The sequence below is a fragment of the Halichoeres trimaculatus genome, unplaced genomic scaffold (assembly GCF_033239565.1).
Source record: "Halichoeres trimaculatus isolate MK-OKI-2021-1 unplaced genomic scaffold, fHalTri1.1 fHalTri1_scaffold_14, whole genome shotgun sequence".
In the NCBI taxonomy this organism is placed as follows: domain Eukaryota; kingdom Metazoa; phylum Chordata; class Actinopteri; order Labriformes; family Labridae; genus Halichoeres; species Halichoeres trimaculatus.
Genome location: NW_027437192.1, coordinates 27,734,497 through 27,759,275, shown reverse-complemented (window position 1 = coordinate 27,759,275; position 24,779 = coordinate 27,734,497). Strand labels below are relative to the sequence as shown.

Sequence of the window (24,779 nt, the reverse complement as noted above, 5' to 3'; positions counted from 1 at the left end):
TGAGGCTTTAACGTATACAGTTCACCTGGCGAATAGTTTACGGTTAAGATGATTTCATTCTAAACAATAAATCCATGTGATGCTATTTTTAATTCATATTCTGATATGTACTTATTTCTCCATATTAACCCCTATGCCATAAAATGATATCCTATAAAAACCCAGTCAACATTGCACATCACATTTTCAAATGAAAGAATGAATGAAAGTCTAAAAACAGCTTCGTCTCCGTACAAGTTCTGGCATAATGTTACTTGCAATATATAGTGTCCACTAAATCTATTTATTATTATTTTATAGATGCATAAATAGGCTATTATGTGACATCATTTAAATTATAATCAGTGGTAATTTTGAGGCTCATCCTTACATCATTTTCTCAGCAATAAATCTTAATCACAAAAAGCTTTAATAGAAAATAGCTGTCGCTTGCATTTACTTAGTGTGTCATCATCATCGAAATATTCTTTTATGCAACGTGTTTTATCACTTGGTAATTAGAGTGCTTAATAAAAGCACTGATGAATGAAATCAAAACCAGACATAGACAATTCGAGAAAACACATTGATCTTATAGTGAGGACAACACTTAATAGTTGTCCTAACGTTTGATCGTATACAAAGTACTTTAACTGGTTTTTGAATAATATATCCAACAGTTCACGTTTTATATTTTTCTATTAATATGTTAATAAATGTTTACATGCCATTGGCTGGACAGGAGTATTTCACAAACAGTGTATAAGAACAAAAAACTCGATTGTGAATCTGAAGGATCTCAAACTTCTTTTTCAGATATTTTTAAACTGACCAATTTGGATTCAATTCATTTTCAGGAGGACTACATTTCCCATGAGCGTTTAAGTCTGTTGCGTAGTTACCAATGAAACCATGGAAACAGCTCAGTGACTTCAGAGCCAGTACCACACAGCGGACTCGACTCTTTCTTCTCAGTTTGGCTTCAGCTCCGTGTAGGTGGGACGGGTAATGTCAGCTCAGCTGTTAGCCATGAAACAGCGTTAAAAGAAATGTCTACGTGTTATTCTACGTAGTTGGTTCAGGTTTTTCGCTTTCTGGGTTCTTTCAGACGACATTAGCCGGCTAATTTAGCTTGGTTGACGTTTAGTTGTCAACGCACCGCTGTAGTAACGGTGTTTCCGATTTACAGAGCTTATGAGAAGATGCTGGAGTCAATAAAAGTCACAGGTAAGAGTTTATTTCATATTCCTTTATACCACTAACAACAATTACTTGCTGTCAATACTGTTATAATAATAATTACACTTAAATGATATAGAAACATCATTACTTATTGTAAGTGGTAGCTTAGTTCAAGCTGGTAAATGCTGAATGTGGGCTCTAGATAGCCAATATAAACTTAATACAATATATACTAAAACAATTTTTGAAAGGCGTAAATGTTAACATTTCTCCCTCTGGCCATGTCACACTTGAAATATATTTCATTTATAGTGATTATCTCACTGCATCCCACACATTTGTGTGGCATGGCAGGCTTCCTGATGCTGAATCATCCTGGTTATTGCCAGTAATGTGCTTTAAATTTTACATGAGTGCTTTGACACTTAGATTAATGTTGACAAGTGAAACTTGAGCTTTACTTTATCTTATTGTGCATGTGTTTGTGCAACTATTTTCAGCTCTAGAAATGCATTTCCTGTCATAGAGCCCACTCATATCTTCATATCCACCAGCTTTTTAATGATAGGCTTTTTAGCAGCAAATTGACTCTTTATATACCATCATAAAGCCATATTTTGTTCAAGCATCTTCCATGTCTTTGACCCAGACTTTCACCGACAACCTTCAAATGACTGTTGGTCTTAAAGACAGGATGCTTGGTACATGAATTTTAATGTTACTATATACAGCCTGTCTTTGCAGTTTTAATGGACCGTAGCCTATAACGTCAGATTAAACTGAATTATGATACACCAAGCTGATGTGTTAGATAATATCATTACTTCTGGCTGGATGAGCATATAACAGTCCAACTGAGCCACGACTTGTACTTTTTCCTTCTCAAGTCATGACTGTGCTGCTGAGCTCATTAGTTTGTGCTGTGTGTTTGCACGCTTTCCACCTCAGTGCTCCCGTCGACTCGCACTATGATGATGCTTCAGGTCACCACACTGGAAACCGCACAGCCCTGCACTCTGACTAATTTTCTGTAATGCAGTGCAGGTCTCTGGAGAAGCACAATAGGAATCACTTCTCATGAGAAAGTCAGATACTAATGGACCAAACTGATTAATGCACTGCTGATGTAACGGCTGTCAAAGATGAGTCAAATTTAGTTTATTTGAGTCAAATCAGAGTTCAGTGAGTGTGCAAAAGAAGCTGGAAAAGATGTGAGCTTTCGGAGGTGTTCAAATCAAGTACACAAAAAATTTCTAATTTTATCCCGCCTTCAAAGAGGATTAGTCTATCAAGCTTTCTATAAAAGGTGTGCAAGAGAAAGGATTCTAAAGATAGCAGCAAACAGATTCACCCTCCCTTTTCTTACTGGTTTGTTCTCTTGCTTCCTTTTCTAGAAAGACTCCGCTGGCCAGAAGTAGAAATGTCCAAAAAGTACATTTTAAACTCTTCTGACAAGCCACTGAGTCCAAGCCAAGTTTACCTCGAGAAGATTTCCTCAACCACCCTCAAAGACCTTCTCACCTCTGGTTCCAGGAGCTTCAATGTACTGTTGCAGGTTGAAGAAGAGGAGAAGAAGAGCCCAAAGCAGTCTCCGTATAGGAGGCCAAAAACATCAGTGAAGTGTGGCGCCATATTTAATAAAAGAAACCGTCCAGCTATGGTCCCTAAAAAGACGCGTGTTCAAGAAGGTGGGGGGAAGCCTGCACAGACAAACCGAGTCCCCTCAGGTGGCAACTCAAATCTCCCTAAACCAGCAAGGAACATCACAGTGGTTGGCAGCACCATAGGCCTTACTCCCCGAGTAGCTCCACAGCTCAGGAAGATCTCCAATTCACCCCGGACCAAACTCCCCGTACTGCACAAGACAGCGATCGCAAAAGATGTGGAAAATGCCAAGAAGCTCTGCATCCTGACAGCCATAAAGCCAAGCAACGTGGAGAAAGAGAAGGCCAAGTTTTTTAAGTCTGACTTCAACTACAACCCTCAGTTTGAATACAGTAACCCAGTCCCTCCACTCGTCCTGGCACGGCACAACAACGCCTCAGACCGCTTCCTCACGCAGGTGAGTACTTCAGACAATGTGGTGGTGAGAGCATTAAAGTTGGAATATGATGTTCTTAAGTTTGTTGAATTAGTGAGTGGTAGGCCTGTCACCATAATCAATAAATCAATTAACGGAACGATAAATAAAAACATCCTTGGTAAGTTTGCCAGCCTCGATAAACTGACACCTGCATGCATGTTTGTTTTCCTCCTCTCTTTCGACCAAAGAGGCTGAATAAAAAGATGGTTCACTATGTCTATCTTTCCTAACATCGAGGTGCATAGGTCCTATAGCGGATTTAGCGGATTTATAGCGGAGTGAGCATCTGTCAAAAATACAATCTTTGGGGTGGAGACGGGGCTGCTCGTGCGTACACATGGAGAGAGCTGAAGCAAGCGTCCTGAGGGGTAAGGAGGAAACACACGCTAATATGAGTGATGGCACGAAAGATACGGTTCTAAAGCCGCCTGCCACAGTCCCAGTGTGGGAATATTTTGTTTTTTATCAGCATGAATAAAGTGTGAGCTCATGAACACCAACAAGCTGATATGTCGCATTTGTTTGAAAATAGTGGCGACGAAGAAGAAGAAGGGGAGGTGCAGCAGAGCCTTGTTCTCTGACAATCCGCTCTTAATGAGGCTTTTGGTCTGCAAAGTAAAAAGAAATAAAAGCGCCAAATGGTGGGCGCTCAAAGACAGCTACATTGCCAAAGAAATGCAGCCCTTCAATACGGTTGAAGGCCAGAAATGTTAAAAATGTTTGACAGACAGTACGGAATGACTGGGAAAAAGTACATGTTATAAAACAATTCAGTAAGTGTATAAACTCCCTTTTATTTGGGCTATAGTTTTTATTGTTGGTTTTGTTTTGGGAATTTTGTTTTCTCTTTAGAGACAGTGTCTATGTTTTATTGTTTTTGATTAGTATTAATTATTTTCATTGACATGTATTTTTTTCTAAAAGAGAGTCCATTTCATTTTCATAGTATTTTTTTTCTCTTTCTTGTTTGTTAAATTTATCATATTTTTTGTTAAATTTATTATATTTTTTGTTTAATTTATTTTATTTAAAAGATCCTGACCTTTTAATTACAGTTAAATATTCTTAAGAAATTAAAGTTTCTTGCTTTTGATATGGTGTACTCACTTTATTATCCCATTTATCATAATTACATCAGTGAAAAAATGGGAAAAAAATCAAAATAATATTGACAATAACATTGTTTATCGGCAATAATATTTTGGAAAATTATCGTCTAGCAAAATTTGTTATCGTGACAGGCCTAGTGACTGGTGATTGAGTATATAGTCTTTTTTTACTTATCTGGAAACTTTTATACAAACAGTAGTATAGATGCAGGGCCCAGCTGCAGCTTGAATCTCTTTGTTTCTACAGTAACACAGAGCAGACAACCCATATCATAAGCATCTTTGTATTTAGTGAGTGGCCTCCAAAATGAACTGGTTGAATGACTGCGAGGAAGAAGAGAGTGTCTGCTGTGTGCCAAATAATTTGTACTGATTGACTTTTTTGATGGTAAAATTGTGTCAAATGGAAGCTCAGACTTGCTCCTTGACCAAAAAGATAACAGTCACCTCTGGAGCTTCACCTGAATGAATATTTGGAATATTCCCATTTTTAGACACTTCACCTTGGAAACAATCTCTCCCCTGCTGTTTGCCAAGTAACCCCTGATTAGAGCACAAACATTGCATGTCAGAATTAATCCTAGCCACAGTCACGTCACCTCCAGATTTGCAGACAACTATTTTAGAGCATCAAATTTGGGATTAAGGCTATGTTTTTGTCTTTACAGATGGAAGTTATAGCATGACATTAGTATATTAGGCTGGAAATACATTGCTAAACTTCTACTTCAACCCCTGCTGGCCATCACAGGAAATGCAGTTTAAAGCCACTATCAAACTAAAATTTTTGATACCTGTACCAATATTGATACCTTCACTTCAATACCAGTTTTTTAAATGTCAACTCTACCAGAAAGTAAATTACATCACACATTATAATACAAACATTGTGCTTTGTTTTTCCACTTTAGTGTTTTTCCACTCCAAGCTGTTTTCTTACATAAAAAAATAAGAAATAATTGCCAGTACAAAAGAACAGTTGCAAACAAAATACAGGTCAAATTGAAATCGACATCAAAATTTAATACACTGCAATTTTCAAATCGCAAAGGCTGCAATTTAAAAATACAAAGAAAAGTTTTAAAGTGCATTTAAAAAGTGCAATCCACAAGTTTACATATATCAGTGGTTGTGCCAAAACTTTGTTTTTATTGACATTTCTGCACTTTATTTAGTGTGAGATTCATAGAAGAGAGGATTCATATTGATTATTCAGACTATTGTTCATACCTGGCCTCTTGTTCTGCAGGACTTTGCTCCTTTCTCTGATTTTATTTAAGGAAATTAATGATATTTTTATTACATGTCTACAAGGCTTGAAGTTAAATCAATCAGTCAATATTCTACTGTGTTTGTTATAATTAAAGATACATTATTCATATCAATTCATCTCATTTCATCACAACATGTAGGCCTGGCCTACAGGAAAGACTTGTTTGTATGTTGACAATATCCTTTGTTTTTTTTTGCTCATACTACAGGACTTTGTATTGCTTGTGTTAGGTGAATAATATAGAAGACCCCCCCCCAAAAAAAAAAAAAATGGCATGTTAAATAGCAATCGCAATATTGGTCCAAAAAATCACAATTACATTATTTTCTAAAATCGTTCAGCCCTGGTAAATGTGTTTACAACAATAAATTAACTTTCTTCTTTCTTCTCTTGATTTTTTTTGTCCTTTTAAATTTTAAAATAACAGCCCAATTGGCTACAGTCTGGGCTTGGGACCAGCAGAAGTGATTGAGCAAACCATTGTGTGAGTGAGGAGGACTTGTCTGCCTGAGTGTTTTGGACAGGAGGGGCTCAGCACCCACTGCTTCTCAACAAGGAGCTCAATACATGCTTTCTTGTTGGTCTCCAAATTCCAGAAAAGTCACTAGATTTGGTGCTAGATGATTTTTTGAAAATAAGTTGTCAGAGGGTTGCTAAGTATATCAACAAAGTCGCTAATTTGGCAACACTGTGTAACGTTACAGCAAATCACCATGCCACTGCCACTATCAGATCTTGATCACGTGATTAACCCTTTGGTTACCTTAACTTAACGCTGAGAGAAGAGGCATATTTTGATACTGGGTCAGTGCCATCAAAGAGCTAAAGTTCAGTACCCAGCCTCGTTCATGCGTTGGCTTCTCTTGGGCACCAAAGCCCCTTTCAGATATGATCTCTTGATAAATGCTGGACAGTTTTTTGCCCTGACATCTCATGGAAATGCTTGTCAGGTAGGTTACAACCCCAGGAAAATCATCGGTTCCAGACAAACACATTTTAAACACAAAGGGTGCACAGTGAAAATTATAAGGCAGAGAAATTCTGCTCTGAACTGATATTGTTACCTTGGGTTAATACATCTGTTCGCAATGCCCCTAACTTTTTATGAAGAGGTGTGCAAGAATATTAAACCACAAAGCTGCACAGATTTATCTGTTTGTGTTACATCTGTTCCCCTTCTTTGTCAGGAAATCTTCAAAAGTGAAGTGCATGTTTTACAAAGGTCTTAGGGGCTACAAGCACCTCTCTTCTCATGTACAGTCAAAGGCTCAGTTCTCTGTGTTGACCTGCTGAAAGTTTAAGAAGTGCTAAAACGTGGTAAAAAGGAGAAACTCAGAATATAAAACTTATTTGCTCGCACGCTGGAATACTAAGTACTCTCAGAAAGTGCACTCTACCAGTCCTGGTCCCAGAGGCAGTGACAGGTCATTCATCACATCCCCAACAACATCCCCAGCGCTCGAGTTCAGTGCTGAGCTGGCTGGTCTGAGATCAGCAGACCTCTTCATGCCAGCAGTCAGGTTGGACTCTGTGATTACAGAGGCTCTCTGCCAAAGGTGTTTAACGTCAGTACGGCCCAGAGCTGATGCAACCTGAGTGTACGTCTGAGAGAAAGTGGAAAGTGGCAGAATTAGTTCAGGAAACAAATGGAGGAGTGTATTTTAAACTCAGTGGGTGTCTTACATCAACATCTTCATTGATAGTTTGAGGACATGTCCACTGAGCGACGTCAGTGCTGGAGAAAAGTCAGACACATTGTTCGTAGTCACATTTCAGTCTCTCACCTCTCACCCTGTAATACATGCCAACACAAAAGGACTGGAGTGTTTGTAGTTCAAATGGAAAGAGCCGTGTTCTGTTTCAGTCCCTCTCAGTAACACAAGTAAACAGGAGGAAGGAGTGAATACACTGAACAGGAAATGCAGTAAAATGACCCTGTAAAGGATCCTGTTTGTTTCCTATCTTTTTTTGTTTTTGCAGAGTGTGTTCTACATTTGGCTTTCTCACTACTGAAATGTAAAGGACAACTGAATCCTCTTTATCCTCTGTTGTCTTTCTCAGTCTCCATCTTCTTTACTCTCATGTTCTTTCACAGTCCTAAATAAGACAGTCTGGTTTTTGAAGAGTTTTTTTTTTTTTAGACAGCACTGTGCAGCTGCTTCATGAGATGTTTGACACACCCATGTGTTTTGCTGATGGCAAAGAGTTGTTGCTTCGCGTTTTTACTGATGCTGGCCACAAAGACTCAGGTGCTCATGGCGCTTTGATGTAACATCAGCAGATGTTCAAAGTGTGAGGATGAAGCTGCAGCCACGATGCACCACGTGACACTCTGTGCCTCTGATATACAGCCGTTTATAATCATATTTTGTGTGTCAGTGCTTTTGAGACTGTTCTACCTTACTGCTTCTGAACAACATGAATTTTAGATGTAATACTGGACCTGTAAATGTGTGTCTCTGATTTGTCACTTGTACATCACCATCTGAACGTCAACTTAGCATTTTTAGCATTTTCGAATAGGAATACAACATGTAAATGTTAACCTTTTTGTACAAATCATTTTTAGACTGTTCTAACCATAGACTGTGGACATAGTCTCCCCGACGTCACCCTGTAATGGATTTTGAAGCAAATTGGCTAAAGCGGCCATATTGAAAGTGAAAAGAGCTTCAAGTACAGTTATAGAGCGCATGTTAGTCACGTGAGCCGAGCTGTGCTTCTGATTGGGCGAGCCTGCAATCTTAATATCCTCTAAACTGCCAAGTTAGAAAAATATTCACCCCCTGTACAGAGTGTGCCAATTTATTTATTTTTTTTGACCCAGGCTGTAAATAGGTTAATTTCTGCTGTGAAAAAGCCTTTTTTAGCTTGGTGTGTATGTGACTTCAGGTACTTCCGGAGCCTGCCTCAAGCAAACACTGGAGAAACAGCAGATTTTACCACTTCAGCATTGTCTCATATTCTCAGACCAGAGGATGCCACTTGGTTCTAATGCACCTCCTGCGACAGAACATTTTGTGTCTGTCCCAGACATCCCTGCACTTTCTAGCAGATGGCAATGTTGTGCCACACGTCCTCCCCTCCTGCTCAACATGTACAGTTCTACAGTTTCATTTAGCAGACACTTTTGTCCAAAGCGACGTACAACAAAAGGAAGAATTTAGACAGAAGGAAAACTTAGTTAGTGCAACAACAGTGCAGCAAGTTTTTCGGCTGCAGGTGCTGCCATGAAGTGCAAGATTTTTTTTTTAAGGTAGTGTAGAATAATCTAGCCAACAAACCACAATTAATTGCTGCAACAATATACTTCAATCTTCAACAACATTCAGTAATAGTGCTGAAAATTCACTAAGAGCTGGGTCTGAGACCTTCTGACTCATTCTACTCCTGAGGATAAAGAGGAGAGGGTCAGCTTAAGTGCTGTAGTGTTCCCTGAACGAATGATTTTTCAGACATCTCTTAAAAGTAGAAAGGAACTCTGTGGCTTGTATAGAGTTTGGTAAATACATGGATAAATTTTTGCCTCAGCCTATAGGTTGAGGCCTCTACTATGTAGCCCAGATGGATTTTAGTTGTTTAAGATGCTTTGTTTGGACTGTCAAACTATAAGACAGTGTTTAAATGCAGTAAATCACATCCAACACTGATGTCACATTGTAATAACACAAAAATTCAACAATATAAGTGTGTGTATGTGTTTATATTAGACATACACCAATCGGCGCCAATTTCCTTAATTTTGGGTGATCGGTGATCAGAGATCAGAGATTGGCCCATCCTTACATATGAAACTGATCTTGTATACCTCCAGGAAGGTCTGACAGCCAGCCATTGTTGCTTTTTGCTCTGAGACCTAAAACTCAGGACAATTTCTTGGTTGTTTAAGTTAAAACATAAAGATTTTATTGTTTCACCGGTATTGTTCAATCATTTTTAATAAAATAAGATAGAAACATTAAAGGTATATGCTGTCTGTTAAAATCAGCAGGTCATTTTTTTTTCAAGATCTGTGATCAGTGATTGGCCAGAAAATTGTATATCTATAAAAATGTATGAAACAATTAATATAACTATATAAATATATACATATACACATTCATATTCTTAAACGATAAATACAAATGCACAAATACAAATCTGCTTTACAAGACACAAGTCACAATTCAAAGACATGTATCCAGATCTACAGACACACATGTCGTATCCAAACAGCACAGAAGAGCAGTTGTAGAAAGAATCAATTTGCATTTAGATTTTTTTTCCTGGAACAAATCACAGGTTCAGACAAAATTTACTGTATATAGATTAAAAATACATTTTACAAGTTACAAATGCTTTTACAGTGTATCTGTGAAAAAAGCAGAATTTGTTGTTAATTAAAATCTTTGAAACTTATAAACAGAGCCATCATGGTGAAGGAATTTCCCCTGCAGTGATTCATGTTGGCACATCAGCTTATTTTGTTTTCCTCCAAATGACTCAATACATCCTGATTACATTTTAGTGCTATATATAGAAGCTCAGCTGAAGAATCTTGTTCTTTAGATTATGTGTTAAAGCTGCTTTGAGGCATCTAAGTATGTCTGATACTTCACGGCTGTTTTTGCCAACCTTTGCTCCAACGTCTTGTGTTTTTCCCCCTCTCTGAGCTGTCTCTGAGAGGTTGCTGGATGGCTTAATGCATTGTGGGACAGTTACGAGTGGACAGCAGGTTGATGTGTAATGTGACTTGTTCCCTACTTAAACACTAAGTTTTTTTTTGTTTTTTCTTTAATAAACTCAGGTTAAACCTGTAAAGCATCAAAGCTGTCAGTCAGAAAATCAAAATTATATACTCAATATTCAATAATCACAACCTGATAGTGTTGTATTCTGACTGGTTATCCAGCTGTCTCTGTGTCTCGCCTGCTGGGAGTTAATTTTAGCGATGAAATGAAAGTTTTTTTTCTCCCCATCACATCAGAGCACCAAAGGCAGAGGTTTCTAAGTTCTTCTTGTCAAATACAGTCGTAGCCGCAGGCGGCTTTTATATAACAAAGTTCACATCTCTTGCAGGCAGTGCACATCATGGAGTTAGCCCTGCAGCGGTATGGCAGCTATGAGAAGTTTGAGCAGATCACTGGGGGCAACCTCCTCACCAAGAGTCGCATCTGGCACAACGTGAAGAAGTACATGGAGAAAGAAGGCTGCATGGGAGAGGTGAGAGGGCGGGAAACCTTGGCTTTTTCAGGCACACTCTCATGTGCATTTGTTCACAGCTTCAGTCAAACACAGTCCTGATTCCACTTAGGAGCATAACACAACATAAGGCTGTAATTGAGAGCTGGGTGTATTTTGCTCTGGAGTTAGTGTCATTGTGGATTTGGACATCATCGTCTCTGAGCCGCAGACAGCAGCGCCTCAAAGTGAAGGAGCTCCAGGGAAAAGAAGACCTTGCAAAAAGCAACGAACTCATTGAAGTCATCCAGGCTGGCTCGTGCCCAGCTGTGTTTATGTAACCATCTACAACTACATATTATATCACAGAATTAAAAAGGCTCCACTGAACACATTACACCACTTATACACACATCCTGTATATACTCTTAAGTTCTAATGGGTTTAGAAAAAGTAGACAGTTTTGTCAAACCAAGCTGAAAACAATGGCAGAACATAGTTGTAGCAAAGTAAAACACCAGTGGTTTAAGAGAGGCACAGACATGTCTTACTTATTTTATTGAATAATTTATGAGTGAATAAGACAGACTGACGGAATAAGCAATAAAAGTCATGGAGTTCTCTTTTATGCCGTCAGATTGTGGTGCAGGTGACAGATGACCTTCTGTCCAGGGCCTCAATGACGGTGGTGAACAGCAGACCCACACTGACCATCAACGTCTCTACAGCCAGAGAACAGTGGCTGGAGGGCATGCTGAGGCATGAGATAGGTGAGTACTTTACAAAAGGTGTTATATGGGTAGGGATGGGTACCGAATTTGGTACTTTTATAGGTACCAACCAAATTTTGTCAAAACTACCGGGCACCGATTCACATAAAATCACAAGGTAGCATGTTTAGGTACCTAAATGCATCCCTATGACTGTGAGTGAGTGGGAGAGTAGGTGATTTTCCATGCTGAACATGAACACAGCATTACAAGGTTATATATTGAAGAATAAATGTGTTAAATTAAAAAGAATTCATATTTTATTACTAAACAAATTGATATATTGATATAAACAAGGACCAAAGTACCGAAAATTGGTACCGTTTGGTACTGTTATCAATTGCTAGGTACCGAGTATCTGTACTATATCGTTTCAAATGTGAAAGGTACTGTGCATTCTTATCCCAAATATGTCTGCCGTTTTAATTCCATTTCAAACAAGCTCACTTTTGCTCATTTCAGGGCTCGCAATGAACTCTACTCAGGAGCTTAACCCACCTGAATGTGTTCTGAATAATTACATCCGGTTGCTCAAATTTTGAGTTTGGAGTTGAAACTCAAAGGTGGAAGCCATGACAGGATGCTGAAAAGTCAATGTCGGTTTGTCACCAGTGTCAGATTAGCATAACACTAAACATTCATGATTTCATGATTTCATGATTTCATGATTACAGTCCCAGCCTGTACACACTTAAATACCTACATGCCTACTGATATTCAGTCACTCAGTTAATATCATTGCCACTGCATTACTGAGCAGGAACAAACAACAAACTAGTTTTCAGATACAGCAACAGCACCACCTAGTGCTAAGAGCCAGTATCAACTCTATGTAATCATGTATGGGAGGCCCTGGCCAATGCTGCTGGCAGCTTTACATAAGGCTTTGGGGGGTCTCCAGATAAATGAAAAGCCACTAAGTTGTTATCAAAAGACACTTGTAATGACTCACTGACTGCAATCCAATATCTTATAAGAAACTGTTACTGCATTAGCACGCTGTCATTAATGCTGCTACCACCAAAACTTTAAAAGAAACAGATATAAGTATCCGATGTCACTCGTTGAGTTGGGGACTTCCATTGTAAAGCCTTTAGTTTGACATACTTTCTTTGTAAGTCTTGTTTATTTGGTGTCAACTGTGACCCACCATATATGGTTTAAAGGGTGAATATGCATCACTAAACCTCACACATGTTAGACAGACTCCCGTGGTTGCAACTTCATCAGCACGTGCAAACCCTGCTTTCGTTTTTTTTATTTTTTTGTATTCTAAAGAGACTTAAATTACTAGAGGAAAAAGATTTGTGTATTGGACTTGGAACTACCACTTTATGATAAAAAATATATATATCTGAGGTCTTTAGTCAAGTTTGAGGTATATGCTCAGTTTCATTTTCCCTGCTTGATAATTAAACTTGCCCCCTGCTGGGCATGAGAGGAAATGCAGCTTTTAGATGTATCTACATTGCGTCACTCTTTAAACTAAAGCCATTTCATACATGCACAACATTCCTGACAACTTTCCTTCAAATGTATCCCTGACTTCATCCAGGGTCTCCTGGTTAAATGTGCCTAAATCTGCTTTGTCTGTTGTCTTGGATACCCTGTAAACATGACCTACACTGCAAAAAACTGAAATCTTATAGTGGTTTTGTCTCATTTTAAGTAAAAATTGTCTTTGTATACTTGATATTGGGTACATTCAACTAGTCAGTTCAGAAAAATGTCTTGTTATAAGTCATCTGAAGTAAAAAATGAGGTCTGAATTGCTTGTAACAAGATAAAAAAAAGCTGCCAAAGGAACAAGAGAAATGTACTCTAAAATGTACTTAAAACTAGAACGATGTTTTAATACAGGTACATTTTCTTATATTCTATTGGCAGGTTGTTTTACTCATTAAAAGCAATTCGGACCTTACTTTTGTCTTTAAATAATTTGGAACAAGACATTTTTCTGGACTTGTCAGGTGAATGTGGCTCATACTAAGTCTAAAAAGACAGTTTCCACTGAAAGTAAGACAAAAAAATTTGATAAAAATTTCATTTTTCCAGTGTTGTGCCTAATGTAGCCTACTTTTACATCATGCTGTGCTTCCTATTACACACATTTCAGGGGTGTGTGTTTTTGTTTTTGTCCACCAGGCACACATTACTTCCGTGGAGTCAATAACTGCCACCAGCCGTGGAGCAGCAGTGGGGGCAGGAAGAAGCACAACCTGAAGCCTCTGAACCCCACAGAGGAGGGCCTGGCCAGCATCCACAGTGTCCTGTTCAGGAAAGACCCCACTCTGTGGCGGGCTGCCCTGCTCTACTACACCGTATACCAGGCCAGCCACATGTCCTTCACCCAGCTCTTCCACAACCTGGGGCGCTTCGTCCAGGACCCCAACACCCGCTGGGACTACTGTGTCCGAGCTAAGAGGGGCCAAACAGATACAGCTCAGCCAGGTCACTATGTCACTACTTACATTTTCTCCTTTATTTTGCCGTGAGCTTTTTTTTTTTTCATTTAAAATGTCAAAAAAATAATCTTGTCACACGTTGTCTTACCTCTGGCACTGCAGGGTGTTTCAGCAAAGACCAGGTCTACCTGGATGGAATCCTGAAAATCCTGAGATACAGGGACAAGATTAACTTCCCGCTGCTGATGGCTTTAGGAAAGGTAAGGCAGCTAACCTTCTTTGTCTGGCATGACTTAATTTGTGGAGTCCTGAAGCTGCTGACTATCTGCTTAAAGGGATAAGCCACAGAGACAGGCGTTCATGTCAGATTTTTAAGTTTTATTTCAAGCCAAAGCCAAAAGGTTTGATTAAAACAGCCACTACTTCCTCATCTGAAACACAGTCAGTCACAGACAGGAGGAAGTCAGGAGGCTGTAGATAAACAACTTCTTCAGGACTTTTTCTGCGAATGGCAGGTTTGATATAGGGTGGTCGTTGTTTAGTAGATCAGTCGTTGTTCATTATTATCATTTTTTGTTTCTTTTGAATCAAGCTGTAGAAGGAAATTTGGAGACGTCTGCACTCTTGTTCAAATCATGCCAAGTTGCTCACCTCAGTTTCCTGTCTATTTCTGTTCTGAAAATGTGTAGTGTGTAAAAAGGTACTGAGGTGGAGCACGCAGGAAGTTGTTTTTGTGTCGGTTGCTTTGGCATTTTGACTGTGACTCCAAATTTCACACAAAACCATACAACATGTACCACAAAGACAGAAAACTGTGTGATGTGGACAAGTGTGTCTGGTTCTGTTCTGTGTGTGTGGTGTGTAAGAAGGGACTGAGGTGGAGCACGCAGGAAGTAGAAGTTTTTTTGGGGGGTTGCTTGGACTTTTGACTTTGACTTTCACATAAACCTGCATAACATGTAACACAGAGGCAGGAAACTGCATAATGTGAACTAGAGATTCACAGAAAAAAAAAATTGATTAGAAAGAATGTTGGCCTTGTATTGTACTCAGCTTCAATCCATTTTCTGTCAGTGAATTTTGGCCTTTGTGGCAGCAGGCTAGGCTGTTAGCTAGTTTTCCCATGGCCATAGCTAAGACCTGCTGTCTTTGGCCTCTCCCCAGGTTTTCTTACACAAGAAACTCCCGAAACATCATAATTAGCTTTGTGAGATCAGGCCAGAAGCAAAGACACAACAACATAACTTATACAAAAGCTTATACAAAATACTTAGATTTCCCTTGGGAGAAGGGAGATTCAAGTATATCTCGTTGGTTATCGTTGGTCCACACAAGAAGGCAACGTAATTTTTTATTGTAAAACAGTGAAACTGCTCCTCATCAGACACAGATGAGCAGCCGATATGCAGCATAGACAGTACTCTGAGCTGAGCCTGACAAAGCTCATCAAACTTGGCACTTGTAGTAGGAGTAAAATAAATACAGACTGATCCTGGGGTGGCTCTCTGTACAATGATTGTTATCTATGGTGTTTTAATTGGAGCTAACTAACAAAAACAAACAGAAACATTGTTGAAGTTGTACCATGCAAAAAAAAGGAATTAATTAAAGCTTTGATTTTCATCAGCTTCATCAGGCCAAGTCTTCAGACTTCAACTTGAAGTACATTGCACCTGATATTTCAGGTCATTACTGAAGCTCACAACAGAGTTTTCAGGTTGATTTTAAGTCTTTCAGTCCTCCAGTGCTGCACACAACAGCCTACATGGTTGGATGACTCACCCCTTACCCAGGGGCTTCACTAATGATGACAGGTTCCTGCCATCAGAGTGGCACTTTGGCCCTCAGTATCTTTCTGGCTTTGCCCTAAAAACTGAATAAATGATGAATCTGTTGTCCCTTAAAGTAACTTTCCAGTGTTTTGGCCTCTGTCTGCTTTGGACAGCCCTCTTTCTCAGCTCTCCTCTCAGTGCCATCACCTGTCTCCACCAGTGCTTCCACTAACACCATCACAGCGGAGAGAGTTACAAAGTAATGGTATCATTTGTGACATTCGTGGGCAGAAAATAAAGTTTCACTCACATGATGGTAACGGTTCAGACACAGTGGACTGAAAGGAGAGCGGGGCTGAATGAGGATTACATAACCACCTCTCTAAGGACAGCACAGACAGTTTTTCTGTTTCAGAGGAGCCAGAGGCACTTATTATTACACACTGTCACTGTGCATGATGTAAGAAGTGATGTGTCTTTTAACTGACTTTAACGGACAGGAAGTAACCAAATTTGGGCTTCAAGGTCAAGCTAGAGAGCAGCAAGGAGTTAGCAGACCCTTTTGCTGAATAAACTGGTGCAGGTTTGGTAGAAATGAGGCAACACTACGTCAGTAACCAGGATACAAAATTAGAATTCTGCTCTTCTGCTCCTGCTCTCCTTACTTCCCACTCTCTCTTCTAGTTGTCTGCTTTATTCATTGTCACATCATCTCTGATCAAAGACAGAAAAGCCTTAAAATTTTAACGTAAAAGGGAAATGCACATACCTCGAGTGGACATGCATTTGCCAAATCTGAGATGTAAAGTTCACTTTTTGTTAAAAACTTTGGATTATTGGAAACTTCTGTGTTTTGGGGGACAATTCTTCTCAGAAAAGGAGTCATCACAGGAGCGCTTTGGGTGTTATTTCGTGTCAGCCACAACAAAAACTAAGTTTTATGTCTTGAGCTGGGACGCTATTTTCGCGATTCTGTTACGGTTTTTGGGGTGCCGATGCGATTTAAATTGTGATTCTTTGATATTTACAATTTTTGACATTTTTAGTTTGATTTTTTAACACTAGACGTTGTGAAAAAGTTGTATGATGATGATGATGATGATGTCTACAGACTATCTCAGGAGCCATATTTTCCAATTAAATGCACATCAAGTGAGTCAGAGAGAAACATTTCACCCTCTGCTGGAGGAAAGTGGTACCTTTTTTCCAGTTTATAAACATAGGTAGAAATGAATTTGATTCTTAAAAAAATGTTTTTTTTGACAAAGAATCATGATTTTGATGTCGTCAAATAAAAAATATATTGTACTTCCCTAACTATCTATGTGAACCTATTTATTTACCTGTCCCATGCCAGAGATTTAACCAGGATCTTCACTCACCAGCTACTTTTAAGGTACACCTTGATAGCAGTAGGTTGGACCCCTTTTACCTTCAGAGCTGCCTTAATTCTTTGTGTCATAAATTTAAAAAGCTGCTGAAACATTCCTCAGAGATGTTTCTCCATATTGACATGATAGCGTCACACAGCTGCTTTGGATTTGTCACCTGAACATCCATGATGAGAATCTCCTGTTCCACCACATCCCAAAGGTGCTCTGTTGGTTTGAGATCTGGGGACTGTGGAGGACATTAGAGTACAGGGAACTCATTGTCATGTTGAAGAAAGCAGTCTGAGATGATTCCAGCTTTATGACATGGAGCGTTATCCTGCTGGAAGTAGCCATCAGAAGACGGGTACACTGTACTCATAAAGGGATGGACATGGTCAGCAACAATACTCAGGTAGGCTGTGGACTTTAAACCTTGCTCAGTTGGTACTAAGGGGCCCAAAGTGAGCCAAGAAAATATCCCCCACACCATTACACCAGCAGCAGCCTGAACCGTTGATACAAGGCAGGATGGATCCATGACCCTACCATCTAAATGTGGAGCAGAAATCCAGACTCATCAGACCAGGCAACGTTTTTCCAATCTTCGACTGTCCAGTTCTCGTGAGCCTGTGTGAATTGTAGCCTCGGTTTCCTGTTCTTAGCTGACAGGAGGGTCACCCGGTGTGGTCTTCTGCTGCTGTAGCCCATCTGCCTCAAGGTTGGACGTGTTGTTTGTTCAGAGATGCTCTTTTGTAGACCTCAGTTCTAACGAGTAGTTTTTCAAGGTCCTGTTGTATTTCTATCAGCACCAACCAGTCTGTCCATTCTCCTCTGACCTCTGGCATCAAGGTATTTAGTTCCAGATAACTGCTGCTCACTGGACATTTTCTCTTTTGCTCTTTCTATGTTCTTACTCCTCAAATTGCTATTCAGCTGAGGAGAGTTGTTATCTCAGCAAATGGAGTGGAGGCAAAAAGATCCAAGAAAATCTCAAACAAAGCTCTCTGCGCTGCCAGCCCTAAAAAGTGGGTCTTGGCTCACTGTGCCGTCAGAGGGACTGAGAATTTACTGTGTGCAATCCACTTTTCCATCGCATACAGACTTGCCAACCATCCAGTGGTGCTGCTTTTTCGTCTTTTTCGGCAAACATCTGTTTAAAATGTGAATAGAATAGAATATTCTTTATTATGGGGGATTTTTTTTTTGTCACAGCAGCAGTGAGCTTATCAGCTTCTTTCATGACCACATGGCTGCTTACTTATGATCTTTTGGAACTTTTGCGTATGTTTAAGTGGTAATACATATTAATTTTTTAAATAATAAATCTCAAAGTTTATTTGTCAATATATAACCTTGCAATGCTGTGTTCATTTCCAGCATGGAAAATCACCTACTCTTCCATTCCCTCACAGTCTTAAGAATGCGTTTAGGTATCTAAACATGGTACCTTTTGATTTTACATGAATGGTTAGCACTGCAGCCTCACAGCAAGAAGGTCACTGGTTTGATTCCCAGCTTGGCCGGTGGGCCTTTTCTGTGTGGAGTTTGCATGTTTTCCCCGTGCATGCGTGGGTTCTCTCTGGGTCCTCCAGCTTCCTCCCACAGTTCAAAAACATGCTCACCAGGTTAATCGGTCACTCTAAATTGTCCATAGGTGTGAGTGAATGGTTGTTTGTCTGTATGTGTCAGCCCTGCGATTGACTGGCGACCAGTCCAGGGTGTACCTCGCCTCTCGCCCAGTTGGAATAGGCTCCAGCCACCCGCGACCCTGAACAGGATAAGCCGTATAGAATTTGGATGGATGGAGGTACTGAGTTGTACTACAGAGGTAATTCGGTTGGTGCCTATGAAGTCACAGTACCTGATTCAGGACCCATTCCTAATCCAGAGACACACAAAAGCTATGCAATATTTTTTGTAAACCAGGTCGTAGTGTAAACCATATCAGATGGCTCATCTTCACCTGATCCCTGCCTCTTCCCCTAAGACAGCTGGGATTAGGGATGGGTACCGAATTAGGTACTTATATAGGTACCAACTGAATTCTGTCAAAAGTACCAGATACAGATTGACATAAAATCAAAAGGTGACATGTTTAGGTACCTAAAGGGGAGTGGAAGAGTAGGGCATTTTCTATGCTTGACATGAACACAGCATTGCAAGTTTATAGAATGAAAAATAAATATGCTGAATTGAAAAAAAGTGAGATTTTACGATTAAACAAATTTATATTTTTTACCACATAAACGCAAAAAGTACTGAATATTGGTACTGTTGAGTACCGTTTCCTTAGATTGCCAGGTACCGGGCATTGGTACCGTATCGTTTCAAATGTGAAAGGTACCCATCCCTGGCTGGGATAGGCGCCAGCCACCCACGACCCTGAACAGGATAAGTGGTATAAAAAATGGATGGATGGGTCTTCACATGACTTGCAGCTGATTCCTCTCCTTTATGTTTCTTTTTTTCTCTCAGGTGTCATTTGAAGATGTGGACCGCCTGAAACCGCTGGCTCAGATGGAAAACATCCGCATCCCACACTTTATGCAGGACCAGGCGCGTTATGCTGAGCAGCTGACGAAAATCATGGCTGTCAACCAGCTCACTGACGAAGAGCTCAAGACCATCATCTGAGTCCTCCTTCATGGTCCACCTTAGCTGCACAAACATGACAACAATACAGCCAGCTACTGCCTGCATGCACCATCCCTGACACCTCCATCCTGCATGGTAGCAGAGTGTGAAACGTGCAGTGCTGTGTTGCATGTTGTAGATAAGAGGTCATCTTAGTTAAATCTGATTAAGCTTTTAGTTAAACATATGTTATCACCAGGTCATCAGCCACTAATACAGAACAGATCACCCAGTAAATCATCTCACCTTGTTTTTTTTGGAGCAGATATATTTGGACCCTTAACTCAAGAAGTGCCAACACAGTTCAGAACATAGACAGCCATTTCCATAAAAATGTACACAGTTTAACTTTTAACACTCTACCCTCCACAAGTTTGAAGATTTAAGGATAACTTTGTGCCAATTTATTTCAATTTTAGACTGACAGTTCAGTTTGTGGTGCGTTAGTTTGTGTTTTTCTGGGAGTTCTTTCGTTTTTGCTCTTCTCAAGTCAGTTCAATCCAACTTAGTTTAAAAATACAGCAGGTGATGCTCAGGTGGGAAAGCTTGAACCTGTTTCTGAGGGTACTGTTCTCTCCCACTGCTCTTTAATTAAAAAGGTTGCACAGTATGTTTTTTATTTATAGCAAGTGAGTAGTGCACATTGAGCAGATGACCTGATACATCCTGTGGCTGAGGTTTTCATCAGTCCATGCATCAACCATGTCAGAAAGAGTATAACAATGACTGAAAAAACACTTGTTGAAATGCTCAGTGTTTACTATCCTAAACAAACAGAACAGTCTAGAAGGAGTGTACTTCATCAATCACTAAGGGGAAATCCAGGTGTTTGGCAAATGAAATTATGAAAATCATATGAAACATACATAAAAACCTAAAATAAATTCCAGGGCTGTTAATGGATTAAAACACTGAATTGTGATTAATTGTACGATTGTTCATAGTTGACTGAGGATTGACCTCAGATTGATCACACGTTTTTCTAACTTTTCCAAATGTACCTTTAAGGGATCATTTTTATAGGCGACTCAAAACAAATTGATAGAGCTCATGCATCACAACAAATACAAAAAAAAAGAAGAAATTTCTCGGACACTTCACACTTAAAAAAATGAATCTCACACAATGTATCTGACTGCAGCCCCTGTGTGCTTGGCCAGCAAGTGGTATTTGAGGACGTGCTCACACTGGCAAACTGTACCATGCTGAAGCAGGCTTCAACCCTAAAGCTTGTTGGCCAGTGTGATCGCAAGTGTGCCGTGCGTAAGCATGATTCACTTCTCTGCTTTGGCACACAAACAAAATTAATGGCTAAGTAGTCCAAAAAGGTTCACTTTATGTGATGCTGTATATTATAACCAGACAGTTATTGTAATGAGACCAGCATGATTTTTTTTTTCAACCTTGACACGTTTCAACTTCAAACTTCCTGCAGTCTTTCTCTGAAAAACCACGAGATGTCTAAGTGAATTGTCTGTCTGCTGGTGTATGTAAGTTTGGTGGTTCTACTCCTACCTGAAGCAGCAGGAAGATCGTACCCCATGTTGTCTGACAGTCTCAGGATAGCATCCCAACATGTTACAGTGCATTCCATTTGTACTCAAAAATTGGAATTTATGAGTTCTGGGTGGGAAATTTCAACTGGAACACCCCCTGAGGTCAGAATTTTCTACTGGGAAGTCAGCGGATCCACACCACCACTGGGTTTACAATCAAAGATGGCTTCCCTGGGTGTAAACAGTATTTAAGCTCCTTTTATATTCAGTTTATTTTAGAACTTCTGAATAGTTTTTGTCCCAATAAATCAGCCGTATATATCGTATTATTCTATGTTTATATATAGAAATGTTGCTGTCATGATACGTTTTTCCGACTTAGCAACTGGAACGCTTTTAACTCTGAATTGACGTCATTCCCACTCCCCACTTCCGATGTAAATGGAACCCACCATAAGCCCCCTCATCCCAGTTCACTGCCTCTGGGCCCTCTGACCTCCACAGCCCTGTGTCTTACTTTGATACACAACTTCAGAATTAAAAGAAAGATATTGACCACTGGAAGGAGAGGTAGACCAGCAACTCCTGTGTCCTAGAGGTAGAAATACTGTTTTCTATTTCTATTCTTTTATTTATTAAGTTTTATTGTGACGACTTGTTTTGTTTCACACACCATTTTTTAAAAAGTGTCTGTCCAAGGTGAGAACTCTAGAACAGCCACTGAATTTCTTTTTCTAATGTTTTGTGCATGTGTACAGTTCACACTAGCTTTAGAATGAAGCCATGAATAGTTATAGATCTTAGTTTTAAAGAAGGATCCTGTCTTTCTCTCCTGCACCTGTGATCTAAGTGTACTTATCCAGTGATTTATATACGTGTCTCATTGTTGAAGATGAACTCATTCTAGCACTTTGTTTCCCTTGATAACAGTCACTGTTTTTGTAGAGCATTAGTTCAGCATTGGTTGTTTCTCAGATGGTTCGCAGGCTCTCTTATTGGAAGGCAGCGAACAGCGAGAGTTTAAGTGCTTCACCAGGCTTGATGATTAAAGCTGAGCCTGTCAGGACTATTGTACTAAAGGGGGAATGAAGCACGAGAGAAACTTGTGTATTTATATCAGACTTTCTAGAAGTGTGTTCCTCATGCCCTCATGTTTTAAGTGCACTGACTTGAAGCCCTATCTGAATATTTGCACTTCTCTACCTTTAAACTACCTGTTTAAACTGCACTGAGATTAGAGGTTATAGACTTTGTGTCGTTTGTGCAGACTGATGTGTTCATGTTTTACAAAACAAACCAAATGCCTCGTGGATTTACTGTGATACTTGATGAGTTTGTTGTTTAGTTGATACAAAGGATGACTAACACTTGGGAGTATGTGTCACTCTGCTCTCTCACTAAACCCTGAAATGGTACACTTTACTGACACGGTGTTTCTATGTGATGTTTTCTATTTGAATGACTGTTTTGTGATATTCATTCAAGAATCTTCAAATAAAGTGGACTCTCAAAGATGTGTGGCCTCTTTTTAACGGGTGCATGCTTTTGGGCTTCTGTGACACAAAACATACATTGCCCTATTGTAATGTTGAAGTACAACAGCTCTCTTGGAGGCTTTGAACATTCAAACCTGGCTCTGCTCGGACATAGATTGCATTCCTGTCAATAAGGAGACTATTCTATGTTAAAATTCCTGCTTTTATTTTTGTCTCCTTGCTATGCAGGGCTTTCTTCTGTCTATATCAGAGTGGCTGTCAGTCGTTGGCTTTCATTAAAACTTCATCCATAGTTTACACCAGAACGTCCTTCCAGGGCACACTGTTATGCTGTTATATTGTTACACTGACAACATCAGTGAGCACTTTGACTGTACACAATGACAAGAAGACGTGTCATGCTGATGGCATTGACATGTTCACCAACACAGGTATTTACTTTTAAGAGATGAATTAAGGATTCTGAGAAAGAGACTGGCTTTTGCAGGTAATCCATGGTGTTTTGCTATTTGTACAAACTGTTTTGAGTGATGGTCTTTCTGTTTTGCAAATGTCGAGGATGGTCTGAGAAATGTACCACAGACAGAAAAATACTGTAATGAACAATAACAAGTTAAAACTTTTTTACAGCATGGTCACCTTCTGGGTAATAAAATAGAGTAACTGTATCCAGTCCAATTGTAATAAAGTACAATATTCTGTGGGCTGACTTCAGAGGTTCAGGTCTGAAGCCCAACACCTCTATCTCCACATATGAGTCACATATTCAACAAACCTTTAACACGTGTTGCCACTTTCAGCCTGCACGATACTGACATCTTGTGGAAAGAAACAACTTGGCTGCCAGGCCCAGGGGCGTGTTTTCTCTATGGTTTCCACCAAGTGTCTATGTCACTCTATGCTACTTCAGAGGAACATAGCTCAGAGTAAGTCAAGATCAAGTTCTTGATTGTTATTAATTTTATTGTTGTTGTTGTTATGTTATGTTGAATTGTGGAGATTACCATAATGACAATTTTTTTCTTAATGTGTAAACAAAAAAAGAGGTTTTGAATTAGATGATATACAGTACCTCCATCTTTCTAATATGTGTTATTCTGACAAACTGTTTGTCTTCTTTCAGAGCTTTTAGTTACTTTGAGATATTCTAGATTTTCACGAAACTTTTATCACTGGTTTTGAAGTACTTGGGGCATGGGTCTAAAAGTGAGAGTTTGATCAACACTGAACAAAAGTATTACTCGTTTATATTCACTTGTGTGTGTGTGTGTGTGTGTGTGTGTGTGTGTGTGTGTGTGTGTGTGTGTGTGTGTGTGTGTGTGTGTGTGTGTGTGTGTGTGTGTGTGTGTGTGTGTGTTTGGTAGGGCAGATGTGACACAAAGATGAATTTCGGTTGGGGCAGACATTATAGTCTATCTATCTATCTATCTATCTATCTATCTATCTATCTATCTATCTATCTATCTATCTATATATATATATATATATATATATATATATATATATATATAAATGAACTTAGTGACTAAATGGTGGTTGTGTTGTTTCTGTGCATCCCTCCAACAGCTATTTTTAGAGTGAATTTATCACAAATCAGGAAGTGCAGACAACCTTCACATTACTATGTTACTTGTGCTGCTCATCAAAAAAGCAGTTTCTCATTTCTTTGAACAAGATGCAGACAGTTTGGGACATCCAAGATTGTGACAATTGACATCCAATGATTATGTTTAATTCTCTGCTGTTTCCTACATTATCAGTTGCTAATGTCATGTTAATGAAAATGGATTAACACAGGTTTCTGTTGAATAGTCTCACCCTTCACAACATTTAGTCATGAGTTAAGCACATAAGTCTTTACAAGTTATCATAACATGTCAAGCATCTTCCCACACAATTCCATCAGACTAAATCTGTCTGGATTTGGGAATTGCTCCCTGGTAAATTGTGACTTTCTCTAAAAAATTGAAATGTGTGAAGCATCAGATCAACCAATAATCAACCAGTGTGTCCCCAATCACTTAGACATTTTGTGGACATTCCCCCT

General features: G+C 39.4%; 1 protein-coding gene across 1 annotated transcript; it reads left to right on the top strand.

Moving 5' to 3' along the window:
* Positions 1-912: 912 nt before the first annotated feature.
* Positions 913-22,735, top strand: matcap2 (microtubule associated tyrosine carboxypeptidase 2). Its single transcript, XM_074687645.1, has 7 exons — positions 913-1,206; positions 2,556-3,223; positions 10,685-10,828; positions 11,424-11,556; positions 13,702-14,007; positions 14,124-14,221; positions 19,582-22,735. Exons 1-7 carry the CDS (start codon positions 1,182-1,184, stop codon positions 19,738-19,740), a joined length of 1,533 nt encoding a protein of 510 aa, XP_074543746.1. The 5' UTR covers positions 913-1,181; the 3' UTR covers positions 19,741-22,735.
* Positions 22,736-24,779: the final 2,044 nt, after the last annotated feature.

Bases quoted from the DNA above. Each gene is read 5' to 3' on its own strand.
- matcap2 (XM_074687645.1), top strand. From the start codon at position 1,182: ATGCTGGAGTCAATAAAAGTCACAG. The intron at 3,224-10,684 runs GTGAGTACTTCA...CATCTCTTGCAG, and splicing joins CAGACCGCTTCCTCACGCAG to GCAGTGCACATCATGGAGTT. The intron at 11,557-13,701 runs GTGAGTACTTTA...TTTGTCCACCAG, and splicing joins CATGCTGAGGCATGAGATAG to GCACACATTACTTCCGTGGA.